This window comes from Cyrtonyx montezumae, unplaced genomic scaffold (genome assembly GCF_038088225.1).
Source record: "Cyrtonyx montezumae isolate F1298 unplaced genomic scaffold, pur_monq_1.0 scaffold_7, whole genome shotgun sequence".
In the NCBI taxonomy this organism is placed as follows: Eukaryota; Metazoa; Chordata; class Aves; order Galliformes; family Odontophoridae; genus Cyrtonyx; species Cyrtonyx montezumae.
The window spans coordinates 12010548-12033157 of NW_027072078.1; the positions used below are offsets into that span (position 1 = coordinate 12010548).

General features: G+C 36.1%; 1 protein-coding gene across 1 annotated transcript in view; it reads left to right on the top strand.

The window, feature by feature from the left end:
* The window catches only part of RAPGEF4 (Rap guanine nucleotide exchange factor 4), a 147969-nt gene that overhangs the window by 5215 nt on the left and 120144 nt on the right, over nt 1-22610 (top strand). The window contains exons 2-4 of the mRNA XM_065751175.1: nt 4262-4404; nt 5518-5606; nt 15491-15637. Of these exons, the coding sequence (XP_065607247.1) occupies nt 4262-4404; nt 5518-5606; nt 15491-15637 (379 nt within the window). The remainder of the gene's footprint in view (nt 1-4261; nt 4405-5517; nt 5607-15490; nt 15638-22610) is intronic.

Here is a 22610-nt window from a genome sequence, read left to right on the forward strand (position 1 = left end):
TTAATACAGAGCAAAATAAAAAAAGGTGCCTTTAGGACAGTGTGTTTTCAGAATGGCAGTGCTGGTTAATACAATTTCATCCATCATTACTTACATCAGATTTAATGTTAACAGTGCTGAGCTATGAAAGTTGGAGGCTTAATTCAATCAAATTTAGTTAAACCTTGGTTGCAAAGAACGCATCGTACATAACACTTTATAAATGAAAAGAGAAAATTTCCTTGTAATTTCTTTTTCCCTTGGAGTATTTTGCCCTTTCTAACAAGTGTGCAAAGGTGAAAACAACTGTTTTTGTTTTGCTTCCTATTACAGAAATATTGTTCAAGTATTTTTTAACTTTGAGTAAACCTTTTTGAATAAAATTGCTTAATTTAATGAATAATAACAAATTTCCTATCTTATTGACATTATTTGCCATTCTACTGCTTATAGAGTTCTAAAAATTGATTTGTTGGAAGGATGCATAATTTGTAGAACAGGAAAGGAGTGAAGCATAGTTGATTGCTCTGTCCTTCCAATAGTTATTCATTGCTTTGTTCAAACAGAGCTGTGAAGGCACAAGTACAGTGGAGTGAGCTATACAGTGCAAATACAGGGGTCTCTCATTCATCTACACACTCATTTCATAGCATTATCTGGCTATCACTGAGGAAGACAGAAGAAATGAAAAAAAATGACAAAAGAAATCAAGTCTGACAGCAGCTGATAGACAGCCAGTCTGCATTTGATGGAGTAGTCAATCAGTGCCCACATAGATCGGGATTATCGCTGGCATTTCTTGGGCTTTGCATTAGGTGAGCATTAGAAATTTGTTGTGAGTTGTTGTGTTTTGTTTTGTTCATTTGTCTATTTAGATTTTACCTCTGGAATGATCTGTATGTGTAAGAATCCTAGGGAAGGGAGTATAAATAAAATTTGGCTTGTGTTACATAGGAAATAAAAAAGGAATCCTGAAGTCACAGGAAGATGGCAAGCAAAGGAAATGAACTGTCATTTGATGATTTGCTTAAAGCCTCAAATTGAGAGAGCAAGGGAATGTGGAAGTCAGTGTTGAAAACATGGATTTGGTAATAGTACCATAATAAATGCAAGGTGCCTCTTGAGAAGTGTTAATTGCCTTCTGCTCCATTGAAATAAACCTTTGTGTGGACATTGTTTCATATTGAAAGTGGCCTCATTTATAGTTAGGACTTCAGTCTCTTACCACAAGTCTAATGTATTCTGATAGTTTGCTGGTATCCCTCTCATAGACTTCTCTTTCTCAAAGAGAAATTAAGTCAGAGCCCTACAGCATTGTGTAGAGGATGGGGTGTTGTAGTGTGGAGAAGCAATTAATTGACACTACAGTATTTTAATTTTGCTGTTCTGTTCTCTAAGTATAACTATCCTGTTGAAACCAATCTCATTACAGATTATAAGTTCTTAATAGAAATGAGTTTGAATATCACTATTGCACTGCAATCTGAAGTTTTTACACCTGCCGAGTTCTATGTCCTAGTAAAGATGAAGGGCTGCCTCTGCATAGATCTCCTAGTGTAAATTAATTCCTTATTTCTAAGCACTGAGGATTTCTCCAAGGAACTCTGATCATATTCAAAGTGGTCATTTAATGGAGGACGTGCAGACATGCTCTAGTCAAAAAGAGTAATCCAAATTTTGAAGTAATAAGCATAGTTGCAATCCAAGTGGAAGTAACAGCTGCAAATATAAGGCACTGTGGCACAACTGCTTGCTGAAGTTAGCCACTAGGAATATATGTTACTTTAATTATCTTTCTCAATTAATGTGGAATTTGGTTTCTCACTGCTGTGCTGATGTTAAAACACTGAGAAGCATGGCTCAGCCACGTGTGAGAGTGCTCATCCTCCTGTGATGGCTCACTTTACCAGGGCCATGAAGCAGTTTTGGCAAAAGAGCAAGCTTTTCCTGCACTTGATCTGTTCAAGATGAGACACTGCACATCAAGGGAAGTGAGCCCTACTCTCACCTTATTCTGAACTAGATGGAAACCCTGTCTCTTCAGCAACTCTCAAGAAAAAAATATGTTGTATGATGTACAATAAATCCTTCTAATCTTGTCCTTCTGGCAGAACCAAAAGTGGGATTCCTGCACTCAGATTTCAGGCAGAACATGTAATGATGTTTATTGGCTTTATCAAACCTGATCTGTCTAGTTTTCTGTTTGATTTTTCTTATCCAGTGGCATCAAGCAATTAAAGAACACTAAACACAAAGATTCTACACCCAATTCTACGCAAATAAACTGGTGATTTTGTTCAGTTTTCTATGACCAGTTGTATGAACAAAACATTCTCAAGAGTTTTTCTAGGAAAAGAGGATATACAGAGAATTATATCCTGTTCTTTCCTTGTTGAGTTTTGCTATTCATTTTGAGGCTCCTTAAAGGGTTATGGTATTCTAAGTGCTACTGTAGTTTGGGTAGGCACCTAGTAAAAATGGATTTTAATTCTGTTTGCAGGCTGCAACTTCTTATCTCCTTAAAAGGGTTTTGACAAGAGAATTATGCTTATTAGTACCTGTCAGCTAGTGCAGTTGGAAAAAAAAAAGATAAATGTGAAAATCTTCCTGGCAAGATTTCAAAAATGAGCTGCTGTAGTTCATTGTAGTTTGAAGTGGTAAGAGGATATCACTGTGATGTAGAAGCAACTGTATACACCAGAGAGTTATTATTCAGATCTGTAGTTAATAAGGGTAGTTGGATTATAAATGAGGATAGGTGTTTAATCCCTCCTAGACTTAATTTAATAGGAGATGGAAGAGCCAGAGATTTAATGTGAAGAGTATCTGGGATTCTTCCATGAGACAAAGATTTGAATTCCTAAAGTCTTTGATTCCAGAAGGAAGTTACTAAAAAATGCCTGCTGGAAGGAGTACTTGGACTGTAACTGTAAAAATAAGATGGTAAAAATAATGTATACATGTTACCTTAGGCTTTGTTCATTGTATGTATGTTACTTGATTATATTAGAAGAACCTAGCCACTGGATAAATGAACATTTTGCCAGATTAATTGGCAGCTGTTGAGTGAATGACCAGTGTTCACTGACAGTTGGCTGTCTTTCTGGTATCCCACTGTATATGTTATTTCTGCACCTGAGTTCCCAATATGATCTCATAAGAACATTCTCTGATTCTATCCATGCATATTGGCAGGTATGTTATGAAATATTCTGATGCTATTTGTTAGTTGTTGGCTGACCTGCTGATTTACAGTGTTGGATAATCACATTTAAAATGTGGAGCTAATTCACTTCTGGTTCCTAAGTATGGAGTAGTTTCCTGAACCTGCAGAACTATTGCTCCAAATGCTTCCTTGTTGTAGAGGATTCCAGTTTTATTTTGAAATCTTTATTAGAATTCGTTTTTTAAAGGGGGTTCCTTTCATAGGTTATTTTGTCTTTTTTTTTCTGTCCAAGAAACTTTTTTTGTGTATGAGGAGTACAAATTTTATGCTGAAATGGTCCTTTATTCAGTTCAGACATTTGCTTTTATTCAGTTCATTACAATACATCAATCTTACCCATAATTTTTAGTTTTTTTTCTCAGTTCTGAAGTCTCAGCCTCTTTATTTATTTATTTTTCAGGATTCATCTGTCTCTGTGTTTCCTCTTTTAGGGATGTATTAACATTCTTTATTAGTGAAGAGGTTATATTCTTGCTTGTGTATTTGATTTGTCCAACATTATGAGACAGACTGTGTGAAAGAGAAAGTTGTACTTAAAATTGTCTTTTTGGTTTTCAAATGATAAAAGAAAACAAAGTGCTATAGTTAGTTTATACCCAGTAAAACACAGAAGTGAGGGGTGGATATAGGAACTCTGGTCATAACTAAAGATCTTACTTTAGCCTGATACAAAACCTGTATTTTTGGAACCTGTTCCAGAGGCTTATTGCATGTTTGTGCCTCTATTTATCCCCGTTCCCTTACAGATGTAAAACTATAAATCTGAGATCATTAAGATACAGACTGTACCATCATACAGACTTTTATAGGTACTGCTACAGCATGATCCTGGTGTTCAGTGGGACTCCTGTGTTGAGATAATAACAATCATGCTTAAGTTGCTAACTGAAGGTAGGATGTTTTGCAAGGGTTTCATTTTGTACCTATGAAATGATTCTTAGATGGCTTATATTATGGTGTGACTTTCATTGTCAATATTTGCGAGTTTAGTATGTGCAGATGAATATGTTTTTCTGATAAAGCCATAGAGAACTGTTTTCTTTTGTTGCCTTGCAGACCTTTGGAACGTTCCAGTGAAGATGTAGATATCATATTCACACGACTAAAAGAAGTGAAAGCTTTTGAGAAATTTCATCCAAACCTTCTCCAGCAGATATGTCTCTGTGGATATTATGAAAATCTGGAAAAGGGAATCACATGTAAGAAAGCTTCATGCCATAATCTGTATTAAGTAGATAAAGTTGAGGTTTAGGTGGGGCTTGTTTCTAAGAGATTGTTGAGAGAGTACAGTCAGTGGAATAGCTGTTAAAACATTTACAGTCTTAGTGATGGAGGAAGGCAGGATTAAGTGCTGCTTGCTCTACAAATACAATAGTGGCGAATCTGTGGTAACAAGACACATGTTATTGGATTTAGGACTCTGCCACCGTTTTGTTGAAAGATTAGAAGCAGCCTTTGGACTTAAGCCTTGTTCTTTCCCTGTAAATATGTAATTGGTATCCTTAGTATAGGTACTTTGTGATGGTAGGAACACTTACATCACTGAGGCATATCACTAATAGCATATGGTTTCATATCACTATGGATAACACAGCTCATTTGCAGAACTATGTAGTGCTGCAGGGTACAAAAGCTCTGTGTTTGCTTTGGTAATCAATGTGCCAGATAAAGCTGGACAGCTGTGCTTAGTCTGTGAAGCTGAGGTGGAAATAAGTGCTGGTCCTGACATGGGCATGTTTGAGTTCCCAGAGTTATACCAGGGGTATAGCTAGTAGAGAACTTTTGCAAGTGATGTTTGATAAATTCTCTGAGACCCCCTCAGGTAAATCTGACATTTTTTAGATACATAGCACTGGGGTTTGCTTAGAGCAATAGGTATTCTAATGCTCTGTAAATCACAGTTGGAATATCTGAATATCAAAGTCCTGCAGTTGTTTCTCAGACAGAACTCTTAACTGAGGACAGTTCAAGCTCTATCTGCATTTGAAGATTCTAAATTGCAAAGGTACATTTTCCAGAAAGTCTTTTTGTTGTTATTGTTCTTTTGTTAACTAAATAGAAGTAAAAAAGAAACTGGAAAAGAACAAAGCAGTTCTGTGTGGTTCCACTGGTTTAGTAGTCATGTGATCAGTTTACTAAAATGTGTACTTCCCAGTACCATTGGAAATATACTGGATAAGTAAATAGTCTGATATAGCAAATATTACACTGCCAGCAGTGACTACAGTAGTACAGTAATATGAGGGAAAATATTTGATAATATTGCTAAACTTAAGGGGATATCTCTTATTTACAATGTTTCTTCTTTTCAGTGTTCCGTCAGGGTGATATTGGATCAAACTGGTATGCTGTTCTTACAGGATCACTGGATGTGAAGGTTTCTGATACAAGCAACCACCAGGTAAAACAAATTGTTTATTAAAACCCTCCAGTTGGTAGTACAACAAAAGCTTAGGTGTTATATCAAGGTAGATAACAAAGAGAAGTACAGATTTTTTTTCTCAGTGGTCCTTTTGTCTGGAGGCAAATCATGCCATTAATTTCAACAGAGCTGAAATTGAATGCTCTGAAAAGGCATGTGAGTGTGAAACAGGAGTCAGTATTTTCTCATAGCCCTGTATGAAGTTAAACTAAAGATTTGTGAGTTGTTAATTAATTCCCAAGAAACTTTGTAATTTAGTGCTGGTGCTAGAAGTTCAAAACAAACCCACCAACAGTGCGGTCTGTTAACAGCATGCTGCAGTCTCCAATAATGACAATGGAGTATTGGAACTGCTGCTATGTTAAACCTGGAAGAAATGTATATTCAGTGTCAAGTATTATAAGAACAAGTAAAATACCAATGATTTGCAAGTGATTATTCAATATCTTCACACTCCTGTTTTTATAAAATATGGAGTTTTGAATAGCTACCATTTAAAAAAAAATTAAAGCAAATCATTTTCCTGAATTATAATGTATTATTATATCCCAGAATATGTTGTGAGAAATCATATATGGAGTTTAGACCTATTTTGATTTAAGGGAGCTTGATCAATGTAGCTGCAGAGTAAGTATGTATACACATAAACATATGTGTGCTTTCTTCCAAGTAGCTTGATATGCCACATCATGTCTTTTTAACTTTGGATAAAGCAGTGAATTTATTTTTATTTTAATTTTTTTTTGCGAAGAAAGCTGTATGAAAGGATATCTTCAGTAATTCAGTGGTGACTGCTGGCACCCTTTTGGTTTTGTATGGATTGCTGGATCAGTCTGACTTAGGAGCCATTGCTTCTCCCAGCAGTAAAATATCTCCCCTTGACTGTTCAGGGAGCTCTTGGATAGGTAGTGATACCTGTCTTAAGAGTTTCCACAGGGTTCAGAGCTCAGCAGGGGCTTAGAAACCAGGGGAAACACTTCTGCGGGCAAAGACTAGCTTTCTCTGTTTAATGGGGACAGCAAGACTGTGCCATAAGAATTTACCAGTTTCAGTTTTGCTCAAAAATGTTTTAATGAAGTAGCTGTGGGTTTCTGAGGGTAACATGCAGAATAAATCATTTGTCCCTTACCATGCTTCAGTTGATAACCTATGTTAACTCATGCCATGCTTGCAAGTCTCAAACTTACTGCTGTGAGCTGTCTTCTGGAAAAGCATCATGTACCATACCATGCTCCTGTGTTTGAGATAAGGGACCATTACATCATATACCTCTGACATGATTTGATGTGCCTTCACATTAGTGGTATAGCTTAGGTACCAGGCACAGCATGTAATACCACCTCTTCAAATACAGCATGCATGTGTATGCACGTGTCTGTATGTACAGTTGTAATTCTTAATCTGAAGTTCAGCTTACTGGTGAAGGCTTCCTGCTGATGGTAGATTGGCAGAAACTGGAGTTCCCACTTATCTGAGTGAAGCATTACTAGTGAATTTGGATTAGAATGCAAATCGGGGCACTGGATGAGCACTGGGTCTTTCAACTTCTGCAGTAAAATTATAGATAAAAAGGGAACTTTTTTCATATCATTATTTTTAGCAACCTCTTCATTATACTACATAGAGACTAGTAGAGAGTAATTAGCCTAATTTGAGCAATTCTCAGCATGGCCTGGTTGTAACTGGTATTGTCACAGTTTGGGCTTGATGAGACCCTTTTCTGTGCAAGTCAGAAGGAATAAGGAATATTTTCCAGTGTTTGCAGAAAGATGGCACTGCACCATTGTTATGACCCAATTCTCTTTACTGAATGAGAAATAAGTATACCTGCATGAGCATTCTGAATGTGAAATTTAAGGATCTGGAGTGTTGATTTGTTCCATTAGATGGAGGATTGAGCAATTCAACTTCTTAAGAAATGTAAACATTTCTTCAACTCATTCAGGTTCACTGCATATTCCTGCCAATAGGGAACTACAGAACTATAGTTCATGTAGTTCTAGTTATGGAAATTATATTCCGCAGTAATTTCTAAACCGTTCATTTCCTTCTCTCTGGAACAATGAACTGAATTCTAGCACTCTCTAGTTGCCATAGGATACAGCCTCACTGCCAGAAGAAGCAGTTGTGCATTTACCATTCTAGTGTTAGGGAGGTTTGGTGGCTGGGGATCCCTAGATGATATCTGAGCCCAATATTTTCTCTGGCTTTGCTCCAGTTTTCTGTTTATGCCATGTCCTTCCTGTTATTCCTTGATTCTCTGCTTCTTGTCCTGACTTCAGTTCTTGCATCCTATTCCAGTGATACCTTAGCTTCCTGGTTGAGACAGTGATAGTCCTTCTTCAGCTAGAAATACTTACCTACTGTGCATACTGCAGACCCAGATGATGGAGGGAGTATAGACTAGCTTCACAGTCACAGCACTGACAGACTGAGTTGCTAGCATTGTGCTTCCAGTTCAGAATGGATGGCCAGTGCTCAAATACCTGTAATCTTTCATGGAGCACATTTTCTAATAGCAGCTCCAAGAAGCCAAAGCTACCTTTGCCAAGACATGGTAGTGATTACTTGCTCTGCTTTTTATTGTTGTACCATAAATAGCACTAATGCTGATGGAAAATGATTCCTAATATTTGAAGGGAATTCATTTGTCAATGACACCATTGCTCACTTTGTTCCTTTAACCTGCAGTACACATAGCTAGGTAGGCTGTTACCACTATTATGAGAAATAGTGTTTTTGGAAGGAGCTGCCTGTAATAAAGGTCATTTGCTTACTTGTATAATCATGAAATCAGCAGTTTATGGTAGTACAAAACAAATAATCCCATCCTGCTTTTGGATTATACAGCAGAACTAATAATCAACTCTCCCAGCAAGTTCCATCTTCTGTTCCACACCTATTGAAGACAGCTAACCCTAACCATTTGTCACTACCAGAAAGTTACCTCCAAAGTTATGTGTGGGTAATGAACCATGTGTGATAGATTCTGGAGCTTCGAATAGCTCCACTGTCAGAGTCTTGGCCAAGAAATAAGATGCTTCAACTTTGCCTGTAAGTTCTGTCCTCACAGAAGCATTCTGGGATAGAAAATGAAATTCAAATCTGCTTTACTTCCATTATTGTTTCACTAGGATGGTCATTGTTTCTCAGCTGGCAACAATTAGCCAAATTTCGACAGGAGCTTCTCATTTATTACACCTGTTTATCATACTGGCTTGTAGCTGCAGAGAGTCTCCTGGGAATTGCTGATTCCATGTCCAGAACTGAGAAACAAACCATAGTGCAACCTGAATCCACAAGTTTGTCTCTTGTCTTTTTGTGGTCATAGTGGACAGTCTTTCTAAAATTTTGAGCTATGCTACTTCAGGATTTATTGAGTCTTGAAAGTTCTCTTTATTCTGGGTATCTATAGAACTTAGAAGCTTCATTCTGCTGTTTCCCAGCAGAATGTTTTCTGTTGTTTTCCTGAGCCCAGAAAGCCAAGCCCTCAGCTTTTCCTGTGGTGTTTGTTTCTATTTATCAATGTTTGGATCCAAAAACAAGGTTTCATTTTTCATATTTTCTTCAGTGGATATCTTGTTCAAAACAAAGTATCCTTGTTCAAAGCTACCCTTCATTCCCTATTTAGTGTATGTCTTTCTCTGTCTCTTAAACCTTAAGAAGCTTTTGTTATTTGCTACTAGGTTTCCTTTGCCTGCTCTTCAACTTCTTGGGCTAGTTTTACTTTGGTTTTATGCACTTAGTGCTGTTACAAAAATTTAAGCTTACATGTTTAGGATGTAGAATTGTAGAAACACTGTATCATATCTCCTAGGAAGAGAGATTTTTGTTAGTTAGATTCTTATTAGTTAAAAAGTGTTTATATGTGATTAATAACTTTTAAGTTGTGCAAGAGGTTATAGTAGATGACCTCGTGATTTTTTTTTTGCAGCTTGAATTATCCTGTAATTGTGTGATAATGAGTATTGTGTTAATGTAAACATAGTAATGATACTTTTGATTAAAAATTAAATACTAGCTCCTCTTTTACTTGGTGTTTGTTTTTGTAGGAAGCTTGTCTTTCAGTGATCCTGAGAATATGTTATATAGCTGCTAATATGTGTTAACTGTTTATGAAGCTGTGTTTGGAGCTTATTTCTTTTTTTTCCATTGGAAGCGCAGTAAGTTATTGTGCACTTTATGCTTACCAGGAGTATCTTGGCTTTTACTCTTACAAAGGCACGTAAATACATATCTTGCACAGCAAAATGGATCTAAACATGTAAATGGATCAAGTCTTCAGTGAAGCTAGTGAAGTATAACTTAATTCAGATTATTGCTGTTAGTGCCTGTGATTATTTACAGAAAATGTTAGTAATGCTGATAAGAACTAACTTGAAAACTCGCATAAACAACATTAATGTTTACATTACTTAGGATTTTCTATTATGATCAGTAAATAGAAAAATACCTCCTACTAAAGTGTTATAATGAGCATACATTTAGGATCTCACAGATAAACTCTCATCATGTTTTGGAAACTTTTCGACTGATTGCAAAGCTGTGTTATGTCACAGGAGGGCAGTGTTAGAACGTGTAACAAGCAGCACATACACTTCACTACTGCAGTGGCTGGTTTGGAAATCATATTGAACTGCTTACTGAATCTGTTTTAAAGAATTTGTCTAGTGCAGATTTCTCTGTTACCGTTATTCCTGTTCCACCAAGGCAGTAAAATATGCTAGCTGCTGATGATCATGGTAGTAATTTCATTTGTCATTGAAATGAGACAATATGATTATCATAAAGAGATCTGACAAAATCACCCATCCAGTATATTCTGATCCATGGTTGATCTGCTTTCTGTACAAACTGGTTTTGAATTTTCTGGCTGTTGAATAATCAAGAAGAGACTGAAGAGGAGAATATAGGTTTGTTTTGTTTTTTCAAGGTAGTATTACGCTAGCAGGTAAATGTAATGAACTGCTTGGTCTTACCTCATTTTACTTGAAACAAATAACCTGATAGATACTGTATTTTAAAATTTCATGATGAATCAGAAAGTACCCTTCAAAATAAACAGAACTGGCAGCTTGTTTCTGTTTAGAATGAGATACTGCCCTCAGTTATGAACAGATTCTGAATGTAATTCTTACTTGGCACTGTTACCTACCAAAATATATAGCAGTATAAGTTCCTTTCAGAGATATTTCTATTTTGCACTGTCTTTGAAAAGCTGTCAAGTGCCTCATCTTTACTTAGTTTTTGAAGTCTACTTTTAAAATGAACAGGTTATGGAGGATGAGTGTGAGTAAATTTGTTCCCAGAATAAAGCTGGGAATAATGCATGACAAAAGGATCAGTATGACATCTCTGCCAGATTCTTCAGTGTTGTCTTTCGATGGATTATATTCAGAGACTTTTGCCCTAAATGATTAAGATTTATATGCTTGTCTGATACCAGAAGAAATTTCTGCTGGGAAGGGAAGAAATAAAAAGGACAAAGATCAAAGAGCATTTTAATCTGTGGTTTTGCTGTAGTCTGCCAGCTGATTCAGTGCATGCTGTGGGCCATTGACAATTTGTCTGTGTTTGGATGAGAATTCTTTTAAAAATGATAAGATTTTAGATTTTAAAACCAGGCCAAGCTACTAAACACATGGTGCTGACTTTACAAACAATTAGCCTTTTTTAGAAGAGCTTTGAAGGAGGAGCTATGAGTGCTTGGGTAATACAGCAGTGTCAGCTGTAGGAAAATGCAGAAGGCTGAGAATCAAAAGCCAAATGAGCTGAAAAATGACAATGTAAAAAGAGATACAAGTGTCTGTGTAAGAAAGGGAAGAATTTCCTGGATGTCTGAAGCAGAGGATAAAGAAGGTATGTGATAAGATGAAGTGGAAATGAGGGAAGGGATTTCAAGATGACACTCCTTGCAATACTGTGTTCTGAATGTAAATGTAAAATGGCCATTGTGTATTTCAGGGATGGCCTATATGAAGCTGAGACAGAGGTTTTTATTGCAGTCCGTAGTTTAGTGCTCAAGCAGACCAAAGTTACTCATTTGAGTGTGAGAACTGCTCTATCTGCACAGAGAGAGTCTGCTGGACAAACAGACTTGGCTGAGAAGCTAGGTGTTTTAGTCTGTACTGAGCTCCACAGCATCATGATTATTTTGATTTAACTTAGCTTATGTAAAGGCAATATAGGAAAAATAATCTTGATTCTGTCTGCTGGATACCCTAGGAAGAAAAACTGATGTGGCAGGTACATTTATAGGATTAGATGGGAATGTGTGGAAACAATTAATGTTATTACAGTACAGTTAATTTGATCTGCAAATATTTTAATTAGGAACTAGAGGGGAACATGTTCCTAGTTTTTTCAGGAGTGTAATAACTCCTTTAAGTAAATCTTGTCTTTCATAAAGAGGATGGCCTAACATATGCTGTCAGACTGAAATGTTAGTGTGGAAGGATATTGCTGCATTATCATTAAAAGTAGTGGATAATAACGACTTCATTTCTGAATGATGATTGGAACACATTCCAGTGTGGGCTATGTATCCTGTGTATCAGGAAGATTGCTTCATAAAGAATTTACTTTACTTTCACATATATACTTTGGCTTCTCTGTTACAAAAGGGAAGTTTTTGCTAAAGACAGGCTGAGCTGCATCAGAGTAATAATAAGCAAATTTCCAAAATGCTGCCTTTTGCAGATTTTTGATTAAACAGACATGGTATGGAGTCCTGGAGGGACACAGGTGCAGAAGTGAGATAAAGGTGAAAAAGTATGGGAAAATGATGAAATTAAAAATAAACCAGTATAGCAAAAATGCTAAGTCACAGCTTGAACCATTGATTGAGCATCTGGTTGGAAGTCAGGAATGACCCAGGGGAGCTCAGGTGCATGCAGTGTACCTGAGTGACTGGAAGGGGTGCAGCCAAGATGCATCCCTTCCCAGAACTCATGTAAGGGTTGGCAGTGGAGGCAAGGGTTATCTTATTGGAGACCTCTTCATATGTGAGGCCTCCCTAAGGTAGGCAGATTTTTCTTTCTTTTGTGCCCACAACTATTGCATTTGAGCAAACCCTGACTTGCCACAGCCTTGTGACTGTGCTGCTCTGTTGTCATTGTTGTGCTTTCCATCTCATTACAACCAGATTCATCAATTTCCTTTTAAATGCAAAAAATTATTAACTTAAATTTCATTAAAAAAAAGCAGAACAGCAAAAACACTCCATTTCTTTCTTCCTAACACTGGTCAACTTTTTTTCCTGTTTTCTTTGTTTCTGTCTTGCACCATGACTTTGCTCAGAGTACAAAAGTTTTGTATGCCACATTGGAAAATATAGTCACGAGTCAGGAGAATAGCATGCAGGAATGTGTTTTGTGATGAGGGAGGAAATAGTGCAGAATGTTGCAGTTAATTCTTAGCTGTAGAATGGTTGGACAAACTCAGTAATACTTTAGATTGATTTGGGATGAAATTGGGAGGTGGCTGACATCAACTCTCACCATGTATCTTATCTGCCAGAGATAGTGAAACTGAATCTACAATCAGCCTCTGGTTTGAATGATACCATTTTTACAGTGTGTTCAGAGGACAGAGAGCAATGGAAACAATCTCATCTTTTTAAGTCTTTAATGCTTCCTTTTAAATAACTGCGTGAATTTTAGCTGGCTACTGGCAGCTAGAACCCCCTGCTGCTTCTGGGATTGCAGAGGGGAACAGCAAACTGAGTTTTGAGCTGCCAGCGGTCCTCCTGAAGTTCTATGTTGAACAGCAGGAGATTCTTGAGTGTAAGGTTAACAGGCCTAATAGGAAATGCACACCTGATTCCTCGGGAGGGTGGAGAAGTATAAATCGAGGGCAGAGAGAAGATGGGTCTCTGAAGCCTTGAAGAACGCAAATGGGCTTGCTCCTTAGTTGGTTGAGGAACTGTGGAGAGTGATGTCTGGGGGGAAAAAAAATGAAAAAACTTCCACTTGATAGAAGTCTGAAATTTTCTTTAATGAAGCTAGGCTGGAACACTCCACCTCCTTTACCTAATGCTTCTCAGTGTTAATCTATTTCTAAGGCTGAACAGCTGCCTAATCAGACTTTTTCTCTTAGAAAGTGGTTCCTTAACCAGTGTCTCTCCTTTTCTTCTCTATTCTGTATTTATATTCTCTAATGTTATAAAGGAACAAAATTTGAAAATATCCTAGGGAGTTTCTTGGGGGGTGGTGGCAGAGGCAAAGAAGAAGAGAGCGAGAAAGTTGAGAGATGAAAACATGACTTGTAATCCACCTAACTGACTCTGGTTGGTTATTCTACCCTGAACAGATAGATTTTATCTGAACCTTCTCAATAAAGGTGAGCATAATTTTAGTGTATGGCCTGTATTGTAGAGGCACCCACTTCTTATGTACTCACTGCAAATATTCTTTTCTTCAAACAGTGCCTGTTCATATTTGCCTTCCTTGAATGTGTGTTTCTGATAGTTGGTAAATTCTTCCTGGATCTTCTCTAAAACAGAATTTATTTTGATTTCTTGAACAGATAATTTTATATGGTAATATCTTTGCAAAAGCAATTTGATCTGGATCGGGGTACTGGACTATTATGGGCATTTGTCTTTGTAATGCAATTATAAAGCTACAAACTTGATCTTAATAACATTTGTCTGTTACCACTTATTAGATACTTGAAAGGAAAACAATGCAATTTTTAAACACAGAAAATGATGCTGAAATATGCTTATGCATCTCCCCTGTGTTACTGTCCATGGTGGAGTGGATGGGATGACAGTGTTTTCTGCTTCTTTTTGTAGCCGTTATGTGAATCTTACATTTCAGAATTAATTTACACTTTTTAATGTTGTATCAAGTAAAATTAGCACCTTTTTCTGTTTGTGTTTGTCTAAATGCATGTATTATTTCCTTAGAACACTGCAGCTTTTGTCTGTATAGATTTTTAAAACTATTTCTACTTTTGTTTTTAAATTTCTCAGAAGACAGTCAGTTAAGGTCCAGCTTAGTAAGAGATTAAGTGCCCAGCTGCAATGTGGTGCTCAGGAACATAGCCACTTATAAGCATAGAATAAAAAATATATCTAAAGATCTTTATTCAATAAGGTATTTAATTTCTAGTAGTCTTTTTTAATTGTTTTATTTTTATTTTTTGCCTGCAGGACCTCTTAATTTATACTGAAACTGTCACAGAGAACTTTCTGGCTAAAAGATTTGAATTAGACATCTTTTCATCATATAGAGGGCATTTCCTTATACAGACCTTTTGAAATGTTCTTTACTGTATGCTTGGGACCATCCCAATTACTGTAGACCTAATTATGGTTGTTTTCAAGCTCAATAGTTTTCTTGAAGTATCTGAATTATATGAGATTGATTTGATTTTATTTTTTTGACAAGCAAATGCATTATGAATGCATGAGTTTTTTAAAATAAAAATTGTTAGTAAGAAAATGTAAGTCAAATCTTCTTTTTGATGAAGGAAAATTTTGTTTCAAGAATGCCCTTCTGATCACCTCTGATATTTCTAAATGATTTTGTCATCGCAGCAGTCTTTGAACTGTCTTTAAAGATAGATAAACAGAGATCATAACTTTCTTCTGAAGGTAATTGCCTGCAACCAGATATGCCTTATCCAACTGGTGGTCATAGAAAACAGGTGTTCCACTTGCTTCCACACTGAACCTTCCTGTGCTGCTTATCAGCATATTGTGAGGGGTTTTTTTTTTGTTTTTGTTTCTTTGGTACCCTTAATTTTTTTAAAAAGAAAATTGCTAAGAAATGTTAAAGTGGTGCTGTTAGTGAATCTGACATAAAGATACTTAAATCCGAGAATACTAATTGTATCCTTTCCTTTTTAATTCAAAGGATGCTGTAACAATATGCACTCTGGGAATAGGAACTGCTTTTGGAGAGTCCATTCTGGATAACACTCCTCGCCATGCTACCATTGTTACCAGAGAATATAGTGAGCTCCTTCGGATTGAGCAGAAGGACTTCAAAGCACTTTGGGAGGTAAATTCAGATTTATTTGCAGTTTATGCAGAAAAGGGATTTAATGTTTTAAGTGTTTGTAATGAAATACAAGCATGCTTGTAGCCTAAGCATAGGAATAATGCTTTAAAATTAGTTTGCACAAGAAGAATTCTTAATTCTTTTGACTATTTCATATTCTGCATGATTGCACACTACTCTTTGCTTTCTTACAGGTTTCCAAATTCATTTCTCATATAATTTCTTCTAATGAAATAACGTAGGCGGTGTTTCTGGTGGAATTTGTATAATAGTGCAGGTGTTTTTATCTTATAAAAACTTGCTTTAGTTGCCTGCAGTTGCCAAGAGAGTCTACCTTAGTGTACTCTGATGTTTTCAATTACTCTCCTTTACTCCTGTCTTGTCAGCAGCTATAAGGAGTTTAAAATAGACAGATGGATAAAATCACTTAAATTAAGTCAGTGATTACATCTAAGTTCCCTTAAAACTTTTCTGTCTGGAGAACATACAGATGAGGTTCTTCATTCTTTACACTGTTTGCGCTTCAATATTCGTGCTGAGAAACACCATTAACACATTGTTGTGCTGAGTTAATGGATTTTGATTCGTTTGTGTTTTTGTAAGCATTACACTTATCCTGTTAAGTCTTCTGGGGATTGTAAGGTACTATGTTGGCCTACACTGTTCTGCACTTGTATTACCAGCTTGTTTAAATGGCAACTGCACAAGTTTAGGTATTCCATAGGAATGTGACACTAATTATATTTAAGAAATAGTTACTGGTTGTAGCATATTTTTTCTCTGCTGAAAATGCATTATAGTTTTGTGCCCTGGCTTTAGAAATTTAAATATGCTGTTTTATTTTTTTCACATATTTTAACCTGTGCTGTAGAAATTTTTAATGTAGATGGTGCTTTCCAAGGTCCTTATGTAGGATAATAATGAGAAGTGTTTCTTAAGTAAAAGTTTTTTTCTTTGAACTCACTTTTAAGTGGTACAAGCAAAGTTCTTTCTGCTATATATATGATTTTTCCTGCGAAGCTTTTAGAGATTAATGTCCAATCAGAAATAATGGGGGAGTAGAGGTTAAGTTCCTGTGTTATAAATTTTGAATTTAAAAGTATGTTTAAAGCTGTTCTAAAACAGAAATAACTATGTCATTCATTCCTTAATCATTAATATAATGATTTTTCTGATTCAATGGGTTTTTTGATGATGAAAAGTTCACATGTTGAAAGTATTTTTATTTTTATATTTCATATTTTTTGAAATCTTGCAGAGCATGTTGTAAATGCTGCAGGTGTCAGTCAGACACCACAGTAAAGCTTTGTGGTGCTACTTTGTTGTTTGTTTGCAGTGAAATGTTTCATGATTTTTTTTAGTTGGCACTTTGCTCTTAGTGAGAATGCAAAATTTCACACCAAAATAACTCTACTGATTAGTCTGAGGCAGAAAAATATAATTCACTTTTTCATTTGTTTTCATTGACTACTATTCCCAAAGCTGGGGGTGACTACTAATCCCAAAGCTTACATGAAGTGCAGTTCAGTTCTGACAGTGTATTCAAGACAAAATTATTTGAGAAAATTCCCCCCAAATTATGTTAGCAATAGAATTAGTAGCAATAGTGTGTTCTTATCCTTTTTAGTATCTCTAAAATTAATACTTCTTTTTCCAGGGAAGCTTTTATGTTATATATTCTATGTTCTGTGTTGTTCGGTGTGACATGCATGAATCTCAGGATTTGATGAAGCCTTTATGGGCAAATAATTAGTGATACCTTTCTGATAATTTTTTTAAAGAAAAGTATTTTAATAAAAGCCCTCACACAGTGAATGTGTGGTCCACATACATTTATTATCGGTGGCACTATGGGAAAATGGGATATGGCAACGATATTAGTGTCATTAGAGTATAGATAAGGCAGAAACTGAAGTCTTGTACATACACATTTCAGCTCATGTATAATGAGAATTTAATTCCAGAAAAAAGTAGTTTATCCATAACTGAAATAATGTAGTACTGCAGTTTAAGAACAACCTAAACAAACTGTTGGTCTGAAATTCTTACAACTGTTACTACTTTTATAAATATGGGATTTCTATGATTAGTAATAAAAGTGCAAAAAATGTGATTAAGGGTGGTTGTTTTTCATGTTTAAACAAGTATATACTGATGTTCAACACTGACATTCAGTTATTGTGCAACTAATCAGAAATGATAGGACTAGGAGCTTTGAGTTACCTTCCTCTGTGGTAAAAATTTCTTAACATTGAAACCTACTGGTGAGAATCACACTTGCAACAAATGGTTTTCTGCTATCACAAATGTAGGCAGTTCTTTGGAAGACAAATCTATGGGGCTTTTGGTATCAATTCTAAAACTAGATTATAAGAGGGAGAAAGATATACTTATTTTAATTTTTATAAATTTAAGAATTCTAAATATCTCTATACCATTGTTTTATGAATTAAAATACTTTTTGTTTAATTAGAAAAGTGATGTTTTTTCTGTATCAGCTGTACTGTATTGAGAAACTGTACTTGTATTCATTGTGTGTTTCACAGACCAGATGTGGCTTATTAACATATCTGATGTACAAAATACAGCAGGATATAGCGATTTCTTACTTTGAGTAGAATTACAGTAGGGTGCATATCTAAAAGATAGGTATTTCTAAGTGACTTTTCTTTTTTCTTTTGTCAATTTTATAAACTTAAATACTCTGTGGAAATGAGAGGATATTCTTTATCAATAACATAATTAGTTGCCTTCTATAATACACAGAACCACACACTCAGCTCTTCACAGAAAGATTTTCTGCAGTCTCCCTCTTGAACAGTCAGGGAATACCAGTCTAAACAAATGATATTGTCCTGATAACAGCAATTACCATTTAAAATGGCCAAGTCCTTCTCTCTAGTGGCTATATCCATTTAAGAAGCATCCTGTTCAGGAACATCTGTTGAACTTCTGAGCTTTACTCATCCTTGGAGACTTATTTTTCTATCCACAGCTGCTAGAACAGATTGGAGATGATGAAATCTGTGGTTAGGTTTTCACACAGCCAAACACTGTCCTGAGGAAAGAAGCGCTAGGAGATTGTGGGAATCACTGGTGTCAGATGTTGGTGTGCCACCTGCCCCTGCTGTTCATTTCTGAGGAGCAGTATCAGCTGTTATAACACTGTAGACTTCAGTGGTCCTCCATGAATGTGTAAGGATAAAATACTCTCTGTGGTGATAAGATGGGCTTTCCCTCTTTAGCGTCACTGAGTTAGTGCAGTACTAACTACCTTGCCCCAAACCACAAGAGCAGTTAGATCCAAAAATAAACATAAATGCAGAGGATTGCACACAAGGAGCTCTAGTCAGGCACACCCTGATGGGTCACTGACTTGCTCCACCCTCTAGTAGTTGTAATCTTTTAAACAAAGGGGGAGTGAAATGATTGTATTTGAACTATATCATTGTTGCAGAAGTTCTGTAGTTCATCTCAAGCTTTGTCCATTCACGCAATTGCACAGTGATTCAGGCCCAGACAGGAAGGGAGTGAATCTGCTGAGAGGTGACTTATTTTTAGAGGTCTTTCCTACCACAGTGAATTACTCAGGCTTCCTTGAATAACAAACAAATAACCAATTTCCTTTTGTGTGGAATAAGATTCAGTTAGAAGTCACTGAACATGCTCTGAGAAACACTTGATCTTGAGTAAATGAAGAGCAACTACTACCTCGGTATGCAGTAACTTTGGAGAGCGGGAGTCTTGGCCACTGTGAGGTCAGAATGAGTATATTAATTCTTTTTTTCTTCATAACCATCAGCACTTATCCATCTCGTTGTCTGGTTAACAGTAGTGTAACTTCCTTCCTGCTTTTGTCTGTCTGATAATTCAGTGGTCCTTTGGTCTGAAACAACAGCTTTGGAAGAAACTGCTTTCTTACTGTCTTTAAGTTCTGAACATTTTAAATGTTAGTGTTTAAGGAGCTAGTTTAAAAAACATTGTCTGTCAAAACAGAATAAATGTTACAAGTAACTTCAATGGAATGCTGTTTAGGAAATACTTGTATGAAGTGACAGGCTGATTTAAATGCAGCATACAGTGAGACTTTGAGCAAGGTTTATACCAACAGAATCCAGGCCATAGCTCTCAGTGCATTTCCATGCAGTATCAGTTTGTCTTTTGAAATCGTATCTAATTATTACAGTAGAAATTATGAAGGCACTGTAAAAATACATTAATGAAAATAAACATAGAAGTATTTTTCTTTTTAATCCATTTGTTTGTGTTATAAATGCGTTATTTATCAGTGTAATGTTACTGAGACATGTGTGGGTATATTACAAGGCAATACAGTAGGCAGCGTTTCAGAGAGGTTGTCTTCCTTGCCTTAGCCTTCTGAGTATGTGTGTCACATTGTTACAGGAGAGAGTTCTTGCTTCTCTGTCTGCTAGATTTCCAATTACTTGGACATTTTTAGGGAGTACTTGGAGTCACATGTAAGTATCAGTACTTCCTTGCACTTATCACTGCTTCAGTGTTCCTTATCAGGAATTCTTTCCATCTCATTAAGTGAGAGATTAGTTAAGATGTGAGAAATTAGGTACTGGAAAAAAGGGGTGATGTGGTGATTGGGGATGAATCAGAGAAATAATTGGGTTAATGTCCAGCCAAACAAGCTCTCAGGTTGATTTTGCTGTACTACTGTCAGTATATTATTGAGTAATCAGCTGCAGAAGTCTTTGCAACAATTTACTGATTTCCTGTAGGCAAATATAGCAGAGACACAAAACTGTAGTTAATAAAATGAAGGCGATTTAGCTTTACAGAATGGATGATAAACTAAAATACTTAAAATAGTAAACTGCTTAGAAACCCACAAAAGTATAAGAAGGTGGTTGTGGAACACGTGGCTTTTTGTCTGCTTCATGTCACCCTCTTCACTGACTATTCAAACTCTACCTTGATTATTCATCTCCATAATGAAGTTTTATTTGAGAAATGTTAAAGTGATCAGATTGCAGTAGATTGTCTTTGGACTGTAGCTGGAATCGACCAGCAAACTCTCAAATAACCACCTTGTCAGAATAAGGAAGAACTTTTCCATGGTATTGGATATGGAATGCAACATGGAATTGAGATGTGGAAGGACTCGGGCGTGTGGAATTTGTTGTCTTCTACTGTTCTGCAAATCTTCAGCTGCTGTAAGATTCAAATTTGTATGCAGAGGGATGGAGCCAGTGTGTTAGACACTGAAGCATGAAGTGATGATAGGCAATCAGATATTTTTCCTAGACTAACACATGGAAGGGGGGTGGAATATGAAAAATCCTCCTTCCTGGCTTTTGAATGTGACAGTGATCACAGAATTGGCAAGATATGAGCAAAGAGTTGCAAGTAACTAACGTTCCACCTTCATACCTTCTGTGTTAATACTGGTAAAAACATGGAGTGAGTAGTAGGGAAAGAATCCAGAGTTGTTGGTATACCAAGATAAGATGTGAAATTGCACTCCTAGTTTTATTTTGTGCAAAGTGTGTATATTTCAAATGAATACAGTACAATTGCTTTGAAGTTTGTGGAGCTAAGTGGGAGCAGAGAGCAGAACCTTGTCTTTAATACTGCTGTGTTGTTGGCTTTGAGTACCTTTGTAATAAACTCCTAGGATATTCCCCTTTGTTTTCCTTTGCCAAACATTTCTAATATTAACAAATTATTGTCTGAAAGAGCAGATTTAAATGAATATGGAATAGCTTTCTATCCCTGGTAGTTAGATTTAAAACAGAAAAGTAATGTTTGCATATCAAAATAGCAACTTGGGTACATTAATTATTTAATGTATGTATTAATTATATAAACACAGATTTTTGTGAATGTTTTTCATGACTCTATCTTATAAGGTAGCCTTCTGGTTTCTTGATGGTGCACAGTTTCTGCAAAAGGTGAAGGGGATCCAGTCTGAAATTTGCAAATTTCCCTTTATTTGTCATTTGTTTAAGGTGACAGACTTAGGCACTCAGGATACCACTTAAACAATGGAAAAAGGCTGAAAAATGATTTTTTTCATTTTTTCATTTCATTTTTTAACATAACTCTTGTTCTTGTGTGTCATCTGTTTTCACCTCAGTGTCCCTCTTTATTCCTATTTCTGTTGCAATATTTTGTGGCTGTGTCATTCGTTAACCATTTGGAGATTCAGGCTTTGTAGAGCTGTATTTTAAGATTAACTAGTGTGGCATTTCTCTTAGCTACAGTTCTGTGTTGTTGTAGTAATGCTCATCAGCTTGAAGACCATGAAGCCAGATACTGTGCAAAAATATGATTACTCTTACACCCTTTGTGGATGTTCATCTTTATTAGCTTCAAAAGACTTCAAAGAGCCTTAACTTATATTGCAGAGCTTGATTTTTTTGAGGTTCGTCACTGCGAAAAGAGCACATAGAGAAATCCAGAAAGCATGTTAGTCTTCCTGCTAAGTAATGCATTTATTGGCTTTCTCATATTTTATGGTTAGAAATAAAATTGAAAATTATGGACTCATCCTGTTTTAAAGAACATGAAGTATTTCGATTATTTCCTAAAATATTTAAATTTCAGAAGATCAAGATGTAATGTATACACATACACTCTGCAGGTGCTTTCGAGGCTGTATTTTTCTTGGAAGCATTACTGCCAAACTTGCATTTTCTATAACCAGCTTTTTATTAGCAAAGCAACTGCTTCCCATCCTCAGCAGATTGTATTACTAAATGTGGTATCTCTAAGCTGGATGTACTAAACAGGGGAAAACTGTGTATTGTGGCAAACAACTGGTAGCCTATGAATATTATTTCAGGGAAGAAACTTAAGTACTTTCACTAGTCCATTTTTGTTATTTAACCCTGTCTTTCAGAAGAATCATATTGATTATCTTGTTCTCATCTGTCATAGAAAAAAATGTGTAACACAGTTGTCTTTATATATGCACAGCTACAATCTCTAATCTGTCTCTATC